Source organism: Malus domestica, chromosome 16 (assembly GCF_042453785.1).
Source record: "Malus domestica chromosome 16, GDT2T_hap1".
NCBI classification, from domain to species: Eukaryota; Viridiplantae; Streptophyta; class Magnoliopsida; order Rosales; family Rosaceae; genus Malus; species Malus domestica.
In genome coordinates, this window is record NC_091676.1 from 2,812,475 (window position 1) to 2,833,362 (window position 20,888).

Genomic DNA, 20,888 nt, shown 5'->3' on the forward strand with positions numbered 1-20,888 from the left:
AAACTACCACGTGAGCATTATCACATTAGTTAAATTAGTGTTTTTATGTATTTGAGTTCTAGTTTTTGTTTTCATAATTCAGATTGCGTTAAATAAAGTAGCGTCCGCTCAAAAAATTATTCTACAAATATATTATAATATTATAATGGTTTTATTACGAATACAAAATTGATCACCATGGATATATATGTCATACGAAACCAAAGTACACATAATTTGATGATTCCCAAAAGGCTAAATAGCTAAAACAGTCCCTAAGATTTGCATAACACATCACTTTGGTCCTTGAGATTGTTTATCATCCATCATTTTGGTCATTCCGTTAAAAACTCCATTAAATGTCTAAGAGCTTTTGGCCGGAAGTTTGGACAATTTTCAAAACTTCGTAACTTAATTATTTCTTAACCAATTTCGACTCATAATATATCAAAATGAAGATATGAAGGTGTAGAATAAGAATATACCTATTTGAAAGCCCAATGGTTGCCCGAGATGGCCGGCAAATGGCCTCAAAGTTGATTGGTCCGCGGGAAAACTAGAAAACCGCTGAAAATTGGGTAAACTTTAAACGTTCATAACTTTTTCAATACTCAACGAAATCGAGTGATTCAAAAATGAAAATCATACTTCTCGATGAGACAAAGATAATGGTACATTTATCGATGGCTAATTCACTGTGATTTGGCCGGAAAGCGGCTCAAATTGTCCAAACTACAGTGAATTAGCTGTCAAAAAGGTACCATTCTCTTTGTCTCTTCGAGAAATACTATTTTCGTTTTTGAATCACTCAATTTCGTTGAGTATTTAAGAAGTTAAGAACGTTTAAAGTTTACCCAGTTTCTGGCGATTTTTTCAGTTTTCCCGCGGATTAGTCAACTTTGAGGCTATTTTCCGGCAATCTACGAACAACATTGGACTTCCAAATGGCATAATCTTGTTCTACACTTTCCTATCTTCGTTTTGATATATTATAGGTCAAATTTGGTTAAAAAACGATTGAATTACGAAGTTTTGAAAATTACACAAACTTCTGGCCAAGAGCTTCGAAATACTTAACAGAGTTTTTAACGGAATGGCCAAAATGATGGATAGTGGACAATCTCAGAGACCATTTCTATTGATTTTCAATCTTAGAGATTAAAATGATATGTTATGCAAATCTTAAGGATCATTTTGATTATTTAACCTTTCCAGAACAAACATGTTGAAGATGTAATTTGAATAACCCATCATGAAAAGCGGAAGACTTTCATTTTCTCGGGAAATTTCAATGGATTATCTCATCTGATACCTCACATCACCACATCATATCACATCACATCACAAAAGCTTCTATAATTGCTTTGGAACATTCATAACCTTCTGACATTGTATAGGATCGTTGTGTTCTTGGTGTGTAACCTGACAAGTGTAGGCAAGTCCTTCCTGGAGTGGGGGGCGGGAAGTTTGAAGGTTTCAAGGTTTCATGCTTTCTAACAATATTGCAGATAATTTGGAAATTTGAACAATATTATTCCACTTGAAACTGGTAAACTTAATTGATGTTCCTGTGTTGCTCTGAAATTTGTAGCTCTGCTGGCACAAAATTGACTAGTCATGACTTCCATGTCTAGTTACAAATTCCAATTAGATCTTGCGACTACGATTTACCCGAAGTCCTTCTCCAAACCAGATGGTTGCAATTATGTTTTATGCAGCAGAAGCACTTGAAGGAAAAGCACTTTCAAGACTGCAGTGTCGGTTGGGAACTTTAGAATGGATTGAAACCATCATCCTAGCCTTCCCTTCATATCCTGTCCTACGGATAGGATACTTTTGTTGAGACAGCATTAGCAACTCTGCGTTAATATTAGTAAGACTACTTGGGACTTGAAATCACACATTTTCCAAAATTCCCTCACGAATTCACAAGCCACAACCCATGTCCTTACACAGTAGATCGAAAAAAGTGGGTATGATACTTATATATTAAATATATAAAACATTCACACTTTTACAGTGGGTCGAAAAATTTGAGTGTAATACCAATATATTATAGTCATTAGTTCAATAGAATCCTATATATTAAACGACGTCTCTCATTGTTTACTAAGAAATATAAAGAAACATAGAAACGGAAGCAAGGGAGGAACGTGGCTAAGTGATGAGGAAGAAACATATGTAAAAATAGAAAAAAGGTCTAAAATGAAAATAACTAAACAAGAAACTCATCTAACGCAAATCAATATCACATATAGGCCTTTGTGGGACTGTCCTTAAGAAAAATGCAAGTTTTCTCAAAATTGTTTAAAAATGGAGTTGTGATTTGTTAATTCGCAACATTATCAGCTGATGAGCATACAATTATGATAATATATATCATCAAAGAATAAACACAGAACTTGGAGGAGACTAAGAACGTGTGTTGTGTGTGTATCTAGAAATAAGATCACGGACCAATTTTATATGACCACATCTTTCTTTCTTCTTATAATTTATCTCTTCGTTTTGGCATTTGACAAGATCTAACAAAATCTAGTAAAATTGCCCAATCTCCAACTCCCTTGCTAATCTGGCATTCGCATAAAAACGCACTTTTATTATATTTTCCTCCCTTTTTCGATCGCAAAATCAGTTGCAACGTCAACAACTAGAAAATAAATAAATTATGAATCGAATAATAGTGCTGGTCAAATACCTGACAGACTATTTATTCCCCCAATTTGTAATATTAAATCCGGGTTATTTCTTTGGCAAACTCAAAACGCTAAAGCATGAGCAATTAAGTATTGGAAAAAGAATTATTTAGTACTGTGTGTTGCGCATTGTAGGAGAGAAATCTTGCGCATTGTAGGAGAGAAATCTCAACCGCAACGGATGTCTATCTCGTTGTGTTATTTGTTTTCCTCGTGCAAAATATTAGGTGACGAGAGAGATATAGGTACAAACAGTCTATTAAATTTAAAAGATTTTGAACTACTGTAAAACTAACGTAGTTATATTCATATGAACACAAAATTTACATACTTGCTGAAACGCTATTGATAGAACTAGAAAGGCTAATGTTGTATCGATTTGGTATGCAAGTGACACCACAACTCTATTAGGATAGGAAGGAACAAAGAAGAGTTTAGTGAATGATTTGCTCGTTGCTAACGCGCTAAATTTGTGATTAAAAGAGTCCCTACTCAATTACAATTGAGAGAACAAAATTCACACTACTCTTTTGCACACTTGCCAAAATTTTTGTTTCTCTTTCTTTTCTTTTTTATCCCCTCTCGATTTCCTGTATTTTGTGTTTTTTGCATTTCCCTCCCAAACACAAAATTTGTCGCATTCTGGTCCCGAACTCAGCCTTCCAAGTCCACTCGGACCACTCCCGCCTTTGGATTTTTCCAATTTTTTTCCGCTGCACACAGGATTTGTGAAGCTGGGGCACAGGGGATTCTTCCTCCAAAATTTGGAGGAAAATTAATTAAAAAAAAATAGAAAGAGAAAAGAGGATTTGTAATTTTGCATAGCTGGAAAAGGCTGGAAGACCTACTCCTCCAAGAAGCGCTTCACAATCTTCACGCTTGGTCCCACCACCTGTCTCTCCCATATATCTGACCACCTCTCTCCGCCGTCACTATCCGACGATGTCGTCGCAACCACCGCCCTAAACGCGTCCGTTGCGTCTAGTCTCCGTAGGTCCCACCCTCCCCCTCTCAAACGTAGGACCTTCCCTATCTGCCTCTTCGCCAGCTGACACGTGTTGTCCTTGATCGCCCTTACCGCCTCTTCGTATGCTCCTCTCCGCTCCCGATCATCGTCCTCGTCCCTTTTACTTTGTGGGTATTTTTTAAAATACCGAGTGAACTCGGGCACTCCAATCGCCTTTCTCAGCCCGGTCGGAACCGCTGCCGGGTCGTGCTTGTCCTGGCGATCCGGGTCGCAAAACTCGGCCAACTCCTCGAACATTCCCGAGTCGAGCATTTCGTCGACTCGCTTCGATAGATACTCTGTCAACACCGCCATCGACACGTCCACCCACAGAAAACAGCAATTGTATCTGAGCTCGGCCGAGAGGGAGGCGTCTGAACCCGGTTCGAAGACATTGCACCCCGGTTCGAAACGGTCCGCGACCATCGCGTGAATGAAGGAGTTTGACCCGCCGACGAGCATCGGCACCTTCCTCCGATTCGTAATGCCGGAAACAACCTGACCGGCGACGGCGCGAAAATCGGCGGGCGTGAAATCTCCGTCTCGGGGGTCCAACTCGCCGAGGAGGTGGTGGGGAACGCCGAGTCGTTCCGGGAGGGGGAGCTTGTTGGTGGTGATGTCGAGGCCGCGGTAGAGTTGTATTTTGTCGGAGTTGATGATTTCGAAGAAGGGGAAGCGGGTGGCGAGGTCGAGGGAGAGGCGGGACTTGCCGGCGCCAGTGGCCCCCATGATGACGAGGAGCTTGTCTTTTCGACGTGGGACCGCGGAAGTGTGGCCGGTGGCCATGTGGGCCCAGCGGCGGGGCCTTTGGGGGAGGTGAAGCGGATGAGTGGGGTGGTTGTAGAGGTGGTGGAGCTGCGGGAGCAAGTGGAAACGGTGGGAGATATAATTCGTATTGAAATTGAAATTGGAATAATGGAGGGAGTGAGTTGGGAAGGGATGAAGTGTCATGGGAAGGAAGAGAGAAGGACAGGCTGGTAATTTTGGTGGGCTGGGAATATATGATCAGGTGGCTGCGCATACACTGTACGCACATATACGGACTGTCCAAACGGTAAAGAGAGAGAGAGAGAGAGAGAGAGAGAGAGAGAGAGTGTGTGTGTGGAGAGGACAGCTAGCTAGCTGGATGATAGTACAATACGATGGGTATGAGTGGCGGAGGAAGAGGAGGAGGAGGAGGAGGAGTGGTGGTGGTGATGAAATAACAGACCAACACGATACCACAGAGGAGAATGAAGGAAATGGGAATGGGGAATCGAACAGCGGAGTGGTGTTTTTGTCCTGGAGCTGTTTAATGCAGGACTACTATATATATCGTCATGCTCATAAGTTCATAACCCAGTTTTCTGCTCATGCTCCGGTGCTCTGCTCTGCTCTCTCTCTCTCTCTCTCTCTCTCTCTCCACTTGTTTCTGCCTTTCTGGTTTCTAGGCTCTCCTCTCTCAGGAAATTTGGAAATATAACCATTTTAAAAAGCACTTTTTGAAATATAACCTCTTTTTTTTATTCTTATAAAACTAATCAAAATTGATGTCCAGAAGATTTAATTACCCTAGGATTAAAACTCTCTTCCTCACACCATTTTGATTTTTTTACCGTCAGCCTCATCCCATTGTTGAACCACCAGGCATTACTCTGTTATCTCTACTTCATTCAATAATTAAAATGGATAATGAGGGGTTTGGAGAGGAGAAACACCAATTTTCCATGACTAACATCGGTAGGGGTGAGCACAATCCGGTTTGACCCGGTTTCACTCTCAAAATGAAATTAGAATCGGAAAATTTCAACGGTTCAGTTTCGTTTAAATTTATTACTAAAACTGTATGATTCGGTTCATGATGGTTTCGAGTCGATTCATATAGATTTACGGTTCTAACCAAAAGTATATATATGTTTTTTCTAATTTTCTACTTCTAATACCAAACACATATTTCAACTACAAATTCAAGTAAATTTGAGTTTCCACTACTAGATCTACAAGATTTGTGATAAGAAGATAGAAAGTGTGCATATAAATATAAATCAAAAGATAGAAAAGGCTCATATCAAAACCAAAGTGTAGATCTTAAACTAAAACTAAAATGTACATAATGCATAATATACTGGAAAATAATGGAGAAAAATAATGTAGGGGAGGAAAGTGATAAAACAACAAAAGAGAGGGAGAGAAGTGAAGAAAAATATTGGGCTTATGCACATGGTCTTCTTAGAAAAATATTTTATTTATATAAAAATAATAATAAAACAATAATTTATATTAAAAGCGGTTCGGTCCGGTTTCTCCGGTTCTTAATATTTCCAAATTGGAACTGGAACCGTTCGAAACGGTTCAGTTCAGTTTTTGTTCCGATTTTGACATTTTTTGTCAATGTGGTTTTTTACGGTTTTTTTTTTTGTCATGGTTCGATTCGGTTTTTTAGTTTGACAGTTTTTATACCCACCCCTAAACATCAAAATTAACTAACAAAAAAAAAAAAAAAAAAGAATAAAAGCTAAGAACTAGCTAATCAGTTAATGAGTGATGTGATTAATACTAAGTAGTGAAGATCGAAACAAAAGCAATTAGGTTTACTGCTAAAAGCAAGGCCATATCAAGGCAACGATGCAGGTTTGGTTGAAGGTGTTCTTCTGCCTGGTAAAGAGGGGAACTGAAAGCTATAATTTTCCCAAGAATCCAGTTCATGACTTGATGAAGAAGAATCCGAGCATCCCAGCGGCGACGTTGAAGGAGGGGATAATCCGGACCCTCTTATGGTGATCTGGTCCTTCCATTCTGAGATTCGATCGTCGTCCTCATACTCGACGGCCTTGATTTTGTCGTCGGAATCGTGAAGCATCGACTCTGACATCTCCACGGATGCTGCTGATAATTCAGTCCCATGACCGCGAGAGATAATCAGACGTTGCTGAAGAGAATGTTTTAGTTCTAGGGCAATTGAGTCTTTTGAACACCAATTTTGGTTAGTTATATAAGAGTTAAAAAAAAGTAGGTTATATTTCAATACGTAGTATCTCAAATGGTTATATTTCCAAATTTTCTCCTCTCGTCCCTCATTTTCTTGTTTATATATATACCCCTAGAAATATTGAAAAATATATTAAATGGAAAAAATTGTGTCATGTTTTTTACTAGTTCACCAAACTCTATTTTATGCCCCTTCTCCTCACTATTACTAGTTCAACATCACACATCTGATGTATCAAATAATCAAAATGTTATGTGGGTATGTAGGATTGAAATAGACGTGACAATAAATATCAAAATGTTACGGAATTCGACAATCAGAATAGCTTCAAAATTCAATTTAATGTAATAAAAAAAAAAGAATATTTACGTTTAGGTCGGGATTTTTTTATAATCCAAAAGGGCCTTATGGGTAGTGAACTTACTTTCCCGAAGTAGCAATTATGGTACTTATCTATTAAGCATCGAGTATTCCTGTGCTTCGTAGGATCGTCAGGGTCAGATCAATTCTGAAAGTATAGACGTTAAAAAACAAACGGAACTCAAAGGACGAGACAATAGGTAAATGGGTTCGCGAGCTAGTAACTTCATTAAAACATAAAATAATTAATGCAAGCGTTATCTGAAATGATTGGGAGTAGAGTATTTGTAGGTGACTTTGTAGTTTAGATGACTCGATCTCTAATGACTTCGTGGGATAACCCTACAGGTCACCAAACTAATCAATAAATAAAGAGAACAAACATTATAAAAAGAGGGATGCTACGTGTCCTCTCTCAAAGTGAGACTCTATACTATCTTATAGCTTAACATTAATTTTCATGCCAACATTATAAAATATTGTTGTAAGATTCCAAATCATCTAGGGAGTGGATCATGTAAGCTTTATATGTATATTCTCATCTCTACCTAGCACGAGGCATTTTAGGAGCTCACTGGCTTCGGATTCCATCGGAACTCCGAAGTTAAGTGAGTTCACACGAGAGTATTCCCATGATGAATGACCCACTGAGAAGTTCTCGTGTGAGTTCCCATAAACAAAACTGTGAGGGCGTGGTTGGGGCCCAAAACAGACAATATCGTGCTACAACAGAGTTAAGCCCGAGATGTGACAATTGTGCCAAAAACAGAAAGCGATAGACAATCCATAAAAAGTCTTACTTTTGACAGTGTCTTCTCAGCATTTCCCTTATAAGAAGCACCAAATATCCGTCTTCTTCATTGATTCTCTCTTTCACGCACATCAAATTATCTGCCAAGTTGTATCGTTATCCCATTCAAACCAAAATCCTTTTTCAACCACACAAGTCATGTAATATACTCAAGTAACTAGTATAGACATATATATATATATTTATACACTCATATTGTAAAGTCAAATAAATTTTAAAAAAACATAGATTCAACCATTAAGTTGGAGACAAAATTGGATGATGCATGACTTTGCATATTCAGTCTCTTGCTTAACTCTCATATTTTAATTAAGTCTTTCAATCGTAATCATTAATTTTCTTCAACGATCAGGTGCATCCTCCCCAAACCTTTTTATGCCTTAAAATCCCAGTTATTGGAAGCACAACACGACATTACAGAGAGGCTTTTTCTTTGTATGCCATTCGGGGTTCAAAACCTGCTGGCCAAAATGGTTTCATATTAAAATTGAGATTCTACTCCTCCCTTTCTAACATATGTGATCAATGACGAAATCTTAATCCTCCATTGTTTAAGTTATTTATATGTATTCATTATATTATTATAAATTTTATCGATGTCCTCGTTAGCACTATGGTCTACTAATGTTCTTTTATGCTTATAAGCGGGTTGGCCCAGGTTCGACTTCTATATATTGCTATGGAGGACGAGTTTTTGGAAGAAAAACGGCATGTGGGGGAATACAACACAAAGATTTGAAACTACAAAAATAATAATATCAAATGCAGCGAAAAATTGTAAGAGACGGAGGAGGCTATATATGGATGACAAGTTCGATACCTAATTATATTGTGTAACGTACTCTACTCAAATCTTCAACTCCAATATCGAGGTATGAAATATATATAATATATGGATATCAAACACCTTCCTTGATGCATAATGTTTCATGTTTGAGAATTGAGACGAGTGATTTGTACTCAAAATCCATGTTCATTCGTGGTGAATTTTCTTCAATTTATGTATAGCAAGATAGCAATTAATAGGACTTCTCCAAATATTCTCGCGTGCATATTTATATAACCCCTTTAGTGTTTGCCAAGTAAGTTGTATTCTCCATCGTCTTCAAAAAAAAAAAAAAAAACCTAAAAAAATTTACCAGCTAGTGACAGCAGCGGCAAAACCCTCCGGCAGCAGTCTTTTCGTCTTCTTTTCTCTTCCTCTTTATTTTGAATAGGTTGCTAACTATTTTTGAAGTGTATTATATATTGGCAAATAGCACTGTCACACTAGTATATATCCAGTTGTGTTATTTTAGTTTCATGCTTACAATTGGTTTGGTAGCAATACGTTTGCCGGCGAGTTTAATTAATCTTGTTTAGCATTATACTTATATAGATAATACCTACATCTATCTTAGACAATTATCGTATTAAGGATGCAAAACAAGATTAATTGGACAAGCGCGCACACACGCACACATATACAATCGGGAAACATTATAAAATGCTGAGGCCATGCCGAGACGATGACGCCCTGCTTGGATAAATAAGTAGTTCATGCGACGTCTGTTGAGGGAAGGAATAAGAATAGATGGCATGGCATATTTAGGGTAGTAACGAAGCGTACGTGGGCTTTGATTAAGGATAAGCGTGGCGATTGGTCATTGGTGGCGAACTGGCAAAAATGAGGGATTAGGTAGCTTGCTCTTCAGTTTTGGCTATGGAGTTGGCGTCTGTGAGTCTCTGTCACATGGCCATATATGTTTGTTAAGTGGTTTGTGTTGCAATACATGGTTACATACTTGTTTTTATGTTTGTCCCTGTTTTAATTTGCTTGTTTTGCATTTCAACATCCTTTCAAGTAATGCAACACTAGTTGTGTTTTCATCAATTGATCTTGTTTCTAATTAGGGTTATGTTGGTAATTAATTATATGCATAGTACATAATACGCGTATTTTGTAAAAGGTGTTGTTATTGGTGACAAAGAAAGCATTATTATGCTGTCTTTTGTGGCAAAATATAAGAGAGAAATTGTATTTACATGTGACGAGTGCAATCCACAATGATTTATTTTAAAAAATAGAAAGAAGTTCATGTTTTTCGTATAATTAGATTATTTATGAAGCAATTTTATGAAAGAATTTCAATTTTCTCATGTGCCAGCGTTGTGGGAGTGCCATACAATTGACGATAATCAGTATATTGTCAATAGATATTCGATCTAAAAAATAATTGGGTTATGTACATTACAATTGTTGCAGTTGCTTTCATTCTCAAGGATGATGTTGTGAAGATATTTTATCTTGTAGCGAAAACAGAATCTTAGTTCCATAACTATTCAATAAGCGTGTGTCACAACAGAACTGAAAAAGTAGGGTTTTTAGCTATTTTATGAGACTGACATAACTTCTTACGTTGATTTTAATAATGAAAATTAATAGAAATGATCCATGAGTTTGTCCATCCTAAATCATTTTAGTTATTTCGTAAAAAATCTATCAATATTCTCGATAAGTTGAGAGGTTGGTTTGACAAAAATATCCCTTAAAAGGTGGTCACGTGGTCGTTCATGTGACAATTTAATGAGGATATAGACATATTTTCACTAAAGGACAAAACTAATTTATGGTAGATAAACTCATGACCACTTCTTTCGATTTTTGTTGTCAGAGACTAAAGTGAAAAATTATGCTAATTTCATAGATAATGTTGGTAAAAAAGCTAAGAAGTTATAATAAAGAAATTCGATACTAAAATAGACAGTAGTTATATTCTTAAAATGACAATAGAAATAAGCCGGTAATATGCTAATAAATATATGCAAGTTCAAGGGAGCACTATAAAAGTATGAAGTCGTAATTTCTAGGATAGTTTCTTGGTTATTATGCAACAGATTTTGATGATTCTGTGAGTCGGTGAATCCTGTCTCACTGAGTGAGGTTGGTGTTGCCTCGCCAGGGTTGAATTCTGCAAAGCCAAAACCAATAACAAGCAAGTCGTCGATGACGACGATGATGAAAGACAAGACATATGACTCGTGCATGAAGAAAATTGTAAAAGATGATTAGAAATTCTTTCAAATCGTGCATAAAGTGTTCCACGATGTAAAACTTGAATTTAAGAGTCGGCCGATGTTGAAAAGGTGGGATTAAAAGTTCGAATAATCAACATCAGCATCATTACCTGTATTGAACGCACTCCCCCTTACCCACCATGGTATAAATATTTCCAACTAATGAAACTGCAATTAGAGGATCCCAGAAACGATGACATTGACCAGTTGCTGTTGAAGAACACAACAATTCCACATTGAACAAAATTAAATATGAATTATATCAGGCGGTTTCATTTTTTACCTGACTTGGATTGTGTGGTTTCACTTCTACTGCCACTGGAAGCCTTTTTGTGACGTGTGTGTTGTGCAGTTAATTATTGAAATATTTATGTGGTTAAATGAACCGCTTACTCGTTTTTCAAATATGTTAAGCCACATTGATGCTAAAAGATGGGTACAATGAACGATTGTGACAGCAAGGAATGTGACCCAGCTGATGCAGCACCCGGCAACTTTAATCTAAGAAGGCAAAGAATTTAAGCTTGAAGGGATCCTCTGACAATAACGACCTCGGCCTTTCAATCGGCGTCAGTCTTTATCGTTGATTTACAATATGTACTACTGAATATCCTTTTGACTATAAGCTGAAAAAGAATCATCTGGGATTGGATTATGGCCCCTATAAGATTCGATGCAGTGGGGTTTAAGCTTGGTCAGTCGTTTTATTAGGCTTAATTTGAATACTAATTAAGTAGGGTTTGTGTTCAGATTGTTTCCAAATATGCGCGTGCATGCAGTTCATCAAGCAGCCAATGGGCCACATGCTACGCGCGGTTCAAAGAATAACCGTACGCACGCTTGCTGATCAAGCTTAAGTAGATTTACTTAATAAGTAATTTGATAATTAGCTACTCCTAATTAATCTCATTCTCCACAGCAGTAGTACTGTAAGTCTGTAACCCTAAACCCTATACTACTCTTTAATCTCGTGTGAAGTTTAATTTAATCATGCTTTGAACTTCCATTAGTAAAAGAGCACCCAACCCCATAATCATAAAATTACATCACAGCTACTTCTCTGGATATGAAAATGAGAAACAAAAATCCCAGTGATCGGGCAACGATTTTCCAACTGTTGACTGTTGAATGCTTTTTCTAGTTGAAAACTGATTCACCAAATCGATCGATTCATATACTTATCTTCTTTTCGCATGGTAAAAAGTCCGAAACTAAACATGGAGTTCGATCGGAATCACTTCCTAAACCCTGAAAATGATCGATCAATGTTCTGTGTTCACATTCCAGAAAATAATATCGAAAAGAGCAACTTAGTAAAGGTTTATAAGTAGTTGAGATATTTTATGTCGTCAATTAATTTTATGGTTGAACCTTTTTTTTTTATGGTATCAGAGAATGTTTGGCCACTTGTGAAGCCGAATGACCACATGTGTTCCACGTCATTTAATTTGTGTTGCCACATCAATGTGGATCACTAGTGTAACTAAATTGATGTCCACAATAGGCTTATCCAGCCCTTCTCTATCTCGTACTAAGGTCTCAAATATTATTCGTATGGGACAATGGGTTATTCCTTCTATCTTTTCTTCTACTTTCCCAGACCTAACTAAAGAGATTTTAGAAATGCCTCTTCCAATTGATGAGGATAAAGACGTTTTAATTTGGGAAGCTTCTTCTTCTGGTGGTTTTTCGTTTTCCGATGGCTATGAAATTGTTCGTCATCGGTTTCCTGTCAAGAGTTGGGCTTCCATTATCTGGCGTCCTTTCATCCCACCTCGTTACTCTATTTTAGTTTGGAAGATCCTATTCAACAAGCTCCCAACGGAGGATCAACTTCAGCGCCGAGGCATCCCGCTGGCTCCAATATGCCAACTATGTCACAAGAATTCTGAATCTATTGACCACTTATTTTCTAGTTGTGACTTTGCACAATGTGCTTGGCGTTGGCTAGCCACCCAATTTGGCACTATTATTCAACCTACGGGCTCCCTCTCTGATCTATGGCTTGATTTTCTGTCAAAGCGGTTTTCTCCACATCTTCGCAATGTCTGGCTAGCTTCAGGGTTTTTCTTACTCATGGCTATTTGGAAGATGCGTAATAAAGTGAAGTTTGAAGGCAAACCTCCCTCCTTCTCACGTCTCTGCCGCTCCACCTTGGCCTGGATTAGGCAGGTTGGAGCTCTCACCCCTGGACATGTACGAGGCATTTTGGACCGGCAACTTTTAGTCTCTCTTGGAATATCGCCTAACCCCTGTAAAGCTCATTCTATTGTCCCTGTTCTTTGGCACCCCCCTCCTTCTTCTTGGGTCAAAGTGAATACTGATGGCCTTGCTAAAGGTAATCCGGGTCCTGCGGCTTGTGGCGGGGTTTTTCGAGATTCTACGGGTTACTTTCTTGGTGGTTTCTCCCTAAGCTTGGGCCATCGTACTTCTTTCTATGCGGAGCTCCATGCTGTCATCCTTGCTGTCGAATTGGCCCATGCGCGAGGCTGGCAAAATTTATGGCTTGAAAGCGACTCTTCGAGTGTAATATCATGTTTTGCTTCTGGATCTTTCTCTCCCCCTTGGTCGCTCCAGACACGCTGGAACAATTGTACTCTCCTTTTGCAGAACATGGTTTTTCGTTGCTCTCATATTTTTCGAGAAGGGAATGTTGTTGCTGACAAATTAGCCAATTTAGGGCTACTATCATCTTCACTTGTCTGGCATTCCACTCCCCCAATTGAGATCCTCCCTCCTCTGCACTCAGATTTCTTGGGCATGCCAACCTACAGGTTTGTCTCCTCTTCTTGATGTGTCTTCTCCTTTCTTTTCCTAACCTTTTTGGATTCCCTTTTGTTTTGCAGGTTATTACCTTTTAAGGTTTATAGAAGGGTTTGGGCTTATGTCCGCCTAGTCTTTTCCTTGTATTTTCTTTTCCAAGAGGGGTACGGTCTATGTCCCCCCCTCTTTTTCTGGCATTTCCTTTCTCAAAAGGGGTAAGGTGCATGTCCCCCCCTTTTCTTTTGTATTTCTTTTCTCTTGTTCTATGAGGGGTTAGGTTTATGTCCCCCCCTGTCTAGGTGTAACTTCTTTTTTCTTATCAATAAAATTCCCTCGTACCGCCGAGGTTCTCAAAAAAAATAAAAATAAAATAAATAAATAAATAAATAAATAAATAAATTGATGTCATTGATTATATCGTAATGAAGCCTAGATGTAAATATATATTGTAAACTCTATTGATGAATGAAATCAACGTCAAATATATATATATATATATATGTATATATATATGTATGTATGTATATTTCTCATTATTTTACACACGAGATATAGTCGTACACAACTAATAACACACGAGAGAACTATACATAAAAATTAAAGATCAATAGAGTACTCTTGCGAGTCACAAGCTGACTGCTACTAAAAGACATCTGTTCATCAACTCTTAATCACACCCATTAAATTAATACACTAATAAATCTACATGCAAGATGAAAGAGACACAATGACACATACACTAGGTTACATGATAGAAGCTATAAAAATTATTTTTGGGCTTTTAATTTAATCATGCATTGAACTTCCATTAGTAATAGAGCACCCAACCCCATCATCATCAAATTACATCACAGCTACTTCTCTGGATATGAATATGGAAACGAGAATCCCAGTGATCGGCTAACGATTTTCCAACTGTTGACTACTGTTGAATGCTTTTTCAAGTTGAAAACTAATTACCAAATCGATTCATATACGTGTCTTCTATGCGCATTGTAAAAAGTCCGACACCAAAAAATGGAGTTCGATCGTAACCACTTCCTAAACTTTGAAGATGATCGATCAATGTTCTGTGTTCACATTCCAGAAAATGATGAGAAACCTAACAAGGGTTTATAAGGAGTTGTGATACTCCCCAATTAGTTTTATCGTGGTATCCAACTTCTTCATGGTTTGGCCACATGTGAATCTCAATTGCCACACGTGTTCCACGCATTCAATTTGTGTTGTTTACTTGTTTGGCTTGAAAATCTAGCACACATGAAGAGCCGTGTGAGGATGTGAAGGTGAAAGAGTCTAACCTCAATGCGGAGAAAAACCTAATAAAGGCTTATAAGAAATCGAACTACTATATTACCAATTAGCCAGTTTTATAAAAACCCCAACTTTCTTCCCATATACTCTTAATCAAGAAGCCAAGTCAAAGTCAATGACAAATGAGGATTCTACGATCCCTAAACTACAGCACTTAATGTAAATTGATATGTCATTTATTTTATCCTAATGAAGCCTAATTAGGGTCCCTCAACTATATTGTAACCTAACAAGATATAGTTGTATACAACCGATAACACACACGAGAGGACTATACACAAAAATTAAAGATAAATAGAATAGTCTTGCGAGGGACAAGTTGACTAGTACTAAAAACATTTGTTCATCACCACTTAGTACTACAGTATAATGATATTCCTCTTCACTTGTAAGTGAGATGTCTTAAGTTTGACTCTCGTCAAGACGAATTTGAACCGCATTATAATGGTTGACCCATTTTGAGACTTTGCCCACTCCCCTACATCTTAATGTAGATAATATTATTTGTTTATAAAAATAAAAATAAGGGACTTATGTTCATCAACTCCTAATCACACCCCTTAAATTAATACAAGTAATAAGATGAACGAGACAAAAACTAGATTACGTGATAAAAGCTATAGAAACAAAAACAAAAAATGACACGAATTGTACTTTTTTTTGTGAACGACATGGATTATGTTTTTTTTAATTACACAAACTTGGTTAGATTATTTTTTGTCCACTTGGCTTAACACGACACTGCATTTGTTGGTCATCTAGACGCACTTATCATGATGAAGTGTTGTGTTTGGTTTTTCTATTAAGAGAAGGTTAGATAATTAAATCATTTTTTAAAGATGAACATAATACAAACAAAGAATTTAAGGCTAGTTTAAGAAGTTTGGAAGAGGGGTTTGGTTTAATGTTAATATTTAAATATTTGGGGACAACCTAGGTTTTCAGTTCAAGAGCTGTTGAATGGAACCACAAAACGTCAAATGGAATATGGCTTTTCAATTGTTTGTAGAGTGCCTCTATTTCTGTGTACCGATTCAGATTTTTAATCACAATTACATAAAAAAAATGATAACAAGAAGAGATTTGTAAACGGCTCTCAAAGAACGTCGTTGTGCACTTTACTTTTATACAAACACAACGTAAATTTGCATGATAGCTCGTTTGGAAATACTTTTAAAATGATTAAAAACGCTTATAGAGAAATTTTTTTTTTTGTTCCAAAAGCACTTGAATTGCTTCCTGCAAGAAGCACGCTTATGTGTTTTTTGCAGGAAGCACTTCAAACATTTTTTTCAAAATTTACTTGTATTTTTATTAAGAATTAGTTCTAAACACTTTCAGTTATTTTAAAAGTTTTTCCAAATAAGCCGATAACACCTTTTGAGTGTCAACACCAATACTTTGAAAAGAAAGATGAGTTTAAGAGGGAAAATTGGGCTTTAGCCTTTTTGCCCAATATGCTGCCACAGACCCATGTCATATGAGTTGGATCCCACACTGACCCATTTAAGCCGAAAGCCAAACTAGCATATGGACCCAAGGTGATCTCCGCAAATAGTTTGAAGATTTAAATTCTTGTATCCAACACCAATAGATTAATGAAATAGAGCTCTAATTTCCATTTTCCCTTGTTAAAAGGAATATGATATTAAGTAAATGAAACTAGGATAATGTTTCCTTTATCCTCGTTCTCAAGATAAAAACTTGTGTTGAGGCGATCAGATTAAGTAATGTTTAGGACATTTTTCATAAAAATATGAAACTTCTCTATATTATGGTCTCATGTGATACCACGTCAATGCGAGAGACGCTATAATTATACAATTTTATATAATTTTTTTTTTGGTTTTCACCTTGGCTCCATGCTCAATCTCTAGAAAGTTCAGTACATATTCAGATGATTTTTAGCATTTTCGTCAAGTCCTTTAAAACTTCATATATTTTTTAGTCTCATGATGTCTTTCATTTAAGGATTAGAGCAAAACTTATCAGAATAAACCAAAGCGAGAAACAAAATACAAAATTGAGTTACATGTGGGTTAAGGAAGATTTGCCCTTATATTGATTTGTTGAAAGTAGCTCCTTTGTCCACGGGTATTGCCAAGATCGTCTTTGATTGCTCACTAAAGTCTATTTCGACCTCTGGACTACCTACCAAATCGAAATTGAGGAAGTTAGACTAATACGGCGTATGTTACCTACTTTCCTTATTTGCCTTTCCCTATTTATTTTTTTTCACTCATCAGTTGACACTATATAACTTATAACTTGTTTGTGAGGGAGAAAAATAGATAAGGAAAGACAAATATAAAATATAGCTAGCATTCCCCATACCAATAATCAAATCTCCGGTCAACTAATTGACAAATTAGAAAAAATATTGAATTTTAGAGGATAAATCGATAATTAAGGCGATTATAAATCTACACGTTTTCTTTGAGTTTGCCAAAAAGCGAAGAACTTTTGAATATCAAACGTTGAATCCACTTAACTTTCCAAAAGTCAGTCCAATCTTTACAGCCATGATCCTGTCACCTACTCCGACTTTCCGACCACCAACCCCCCCTCCGTTTCACCGGAAATCAAGCTCTCCGAGCAAACAACCACAAAGGAAGCACCTACCCTCTTTCCTCCCATCAAAATCGTATCCGAAAACCCCAAAAACTCACTTCAGAGTTACCGCCTGGAAACGGTTGCCAACGGAAGGGTTAAGTCAAGAGATGTGCGCCATAGCTTCGCAGAATCTGGACCATGCGCCGGCTCGAAGACGAGTCCGGTCCGCATTCATCGACGTGCATCAGCAACTTGATCATTGCTTGTTCAAGGTTCGTTCAATTCAATTCAAGTTTCAATTTCATGGTAGTTATGGACTCGCTCATAATCTGTTCTTTTTCTTTAGATGGATCATGGTGGCATCAGAACAGAGGAGGTAACAAGCAAAATGTTTATGTTATTATTTTATATCTATTTTGCACGAGTGATATTTTTCTTTAAACTATTTAAACTCCACGAGCGGGGGATTCGAACTTGGAAGGATAGAGAAGCGTGTTCACTCTAGCCAATTTTGTTACGCTCGCGTCTGTAACAAATTGTTTACTTTCATTGATTCTTTAACAATGACGGTGTTAGAATTTGACATGGGCAATTTAGTGGTATGGAAGGAATTCAAGGGGTATGGAGATTTTCTGCAAAAGCTGGTTGCCAAAAGCTGGTGATCGAATCAAAGGTGCTTTATGCTTCTGCCATGGCTATGGTAGTACTTGCACATTTTTCTTTGAAGGTTGGCATCTCTGCTCCTTCCCCTGTTTTATACATAACCCAAGTTCAAATCTTTTGCCAATGCATTGCTTAAACTTAAGAAGTTCCACACATGGTATGCTTCAAAATTTTGGATTGTTAGGTATCGCCAAGCGAATTGCTGCATCCGGATACGCTATATACGCCGTAGACTATCCGGGTTTCGGTCTTTCTGAAGGATTGCATGGCTACATCCCCAACTTCGATGAATTAGTCGGCGATGTAATCGAACAGTTTACTAATGTCAAAGGTATGAAATTGCTTAATTTAGATTCCAGTGACATTCTTCACAATATAGGCTTTGTTAATCTCTTTGAATTGATTGCAACTCCAGGAAGATCTGAAGTGAAAGGCCTGCCATTCTTTGTAATGGGAGAATCCATGGGAGGAGCCGTGAGTCTCAAGATAAATCTTAAGGAGCCGGACAAATGGGATGGAGTAATCCTTGTAGCTCCAATGTGCAAAGTAAGCTCCTTTTCTCTAATTTGGTTGTTTAACTGATCTGTTTGGGACTGTTTCAGATGGGTAAAAGAAATACTTGAAAGCGCTTATGGTTTCGTATAAACGCGTTCTGGATAAGCACCTAGTAGGTGCTCATTCAAGAATCACGTCAATAATTTTATTTGTTTCAGGAACCACTTGAATTTTGAACAAAACTTCAACGGCGCTTATGGCCATAATTCCTATCCATGTAGTTTTATATTAGACTATTGCATTCTATAATCACCAACTGAAAATTCCTTCGTCGACTTTGAGTTGTGAAGATTGCGGAAGACGTGATGCCTCCGGCAATAGTACTGAAGCTATTAGCCCTGACGTCTGAAGTTTTGCCTGAGGCGAAACTCTTCCCGCAGAAAGATACATCCGAGCTAAGCTACAGAGATCCGAAGAACAGAAAAACGGTTAGTCCTTTAGTGCACTTTGCAATTTAATTGGACTCTGTACACATGCTGTTCTAGGTTAATCTTTTGTGCTACATTATTCGCATGGTTGCGACAATCGGTTCATCATTTAAAGCTGTAACAATCATAAACTGTGATGCTAAATTTCTCTCCGTAGGCCGGTTACAATGTGATTTCTTACAACGACAACATGCGATCAAGAACAGCCGTGGAACTTCTGAAGGCCACAAGTGATATCGAAACGCAGTTGGATAAGGTCAGTTGCCAACTTGCCATTTCAGCTTCTCTGCAAAGTGCTTTTCCTTTTGTGACGTTGACACACATTTGCAGGTTTCGGGCCCGGTTCTAATTCTTCATGGAGCAGAAGATAAGGTGACGGATCCTCTGGTGAGCCGGTTGCTTTACGAGAAGGCATCTAGCAAGGATAAAACTTTGAAGCTCTATCCGGATGGTTTTCACTGCATTCTTCAAGGGGAGCCTGATGGCAGAATTTTCACTGTTCTTGATGACATTGTAACATGGCTTGATTCCCGTTGCTCCCCCAATTAAAATCTTTTACTCTCAGCTGAACGTGGTAAATGCGATGCACTTAAAAGCAACGTAAACAATTGTCATGTCCCTTTTGTTGAGTGTCATAAATCAATGGTTAGATGGACTGCCAACTCATTACAACATTCAAGGGTTAGATGGACTGCCAAGTCAGCTTATATTAGATAGTTAGTTACATGAATAGCTTACTAGCTAAGATTGTATTTCGTGTATAAATAGCTGAATAACAGATATTGTAATTTAGTAAGGACAATTCACAAATCAATACAGTTTCTCTCTTCATTCTCTCTCTCTCTTTCTTCCTATCTTTCTCTCTTTGATCTCTTAATCTTTCTGTGAGTTCTTCGAAGGCATTATTAGTGGTTTGTTATCATGGTATCATTCGCACAAGTTGATTTTTTTTGGGCTCTTCTGCTGATATTTTGGCATCGGGAGGTGCGATTGTGAAGAATTTCTGCATTTCTCTTGGAATTTTCATTGTGTTTCAGGGGTTCGGCTTTCTGGTATTCTCGATCCTTGCATTTTTTTTTTGTTTTGAAGCTTGCAGATGAACTGTTTAATAAAATGTTTCAGTGAAAATATATGAATTACTTGGTGTGAATGTGAAATATTGTTGGGTGCATACGATGTTGGTTATTGTTTACGAAGAAGTTCGGTTGAAAGATTGTTGATTGCTGAAGAATTAAAAGATTGGAAGAATGAAAAGTTTGTTGTCTATTGAATTTCTTACTTCATAGAAGGCCGAAGCCAGAAGTGAGAATTGTATATCAAGATTCAAAAGTTGGGGTGTGTTAATCAAGAATTTCAAGTACTACATTTGTATTTCTTCTTGGTGCCTGATAATGGCTATAAATTCAGTCAAGATTGAAGGTCTGCTTGGTATGATTACTGTAAAATTGCCTGAAGATAATTTTGTGAAACGAAGTTATCAGTTTTCATCTGTTCTTCGTGGGTATGATCTGTTTGATTTTTTTAATGGGGAATCACAAAGTCCTCTGAAGTATTGTATTACGCCTGAAGGTGGTGTTACAAAGGAGATTTCTCAAGCTTACAAACAGTGGATTCAGCAAGATTTGGCATTACTGAGTTTACTCATTGCTACATTAAGTGATGAAGTGATGGATCATGTGATAGGGTGCAAGACTGCACAAGAGGCTTGGGAGAAGTTACAAGAACGGTTTGCCTC

The 20,888-nt window shown here is 37.5% G+C and overlaps 2 protein-coding genes across 2 annotated transcripts; one reads left to right on the forward strand and one right to left on the reverse strand.

Moving 5' to 3' along the window:
* Positions 1 to 3,519: 3,519 nt before the first annotated feature.
* Positions 3,520 to 4,632, reverse strand: LOC103402691 (adenylate isopentenyltransferase-like). The gene has a single exon (NM_001301115.1). The coding sequence runs from the start codon at positions 4,630 to 4,632 to the stop codon at positions 3,520 to 3,522; it is 1,113 nt and encodes a 370-aa protein (NP_001288044.1).
* A 12,744-nt stretch (positions 4,633 to 17,376) lies between these two features.
* On the forward strand, positions 17,377 to 19,987 carry LOC103402693 (caffeoylshikimate esterase-like). The gene is made up of 8 exons (XM_008341443.4): positions 17,377 to 17,779; positions 17,854 to 17,883; positions 18,105 to 18,234; positions 18,355 to 18,501; positions 18,586 to 18,716; positions 19,016 to 19,153; positions 19,311 to 19,409; positions 19,484 to 19,987. The coding sequence occupies exons 1-8, from the start codon at positions 17,477 to 17,479 to the stop codon at positions 19,700 to 19,702; spliced, it is 1,197 nt and encodes a 398-aa protein (XP_008339665.3). The 5' UTR covers positions 17,377 to 17,476; the 3' UTR covers positions 19,703 to 19,987.
* The last annotated feature ends 901 nt before the right edge of the window (positions 19,988 to 20,888 follow it).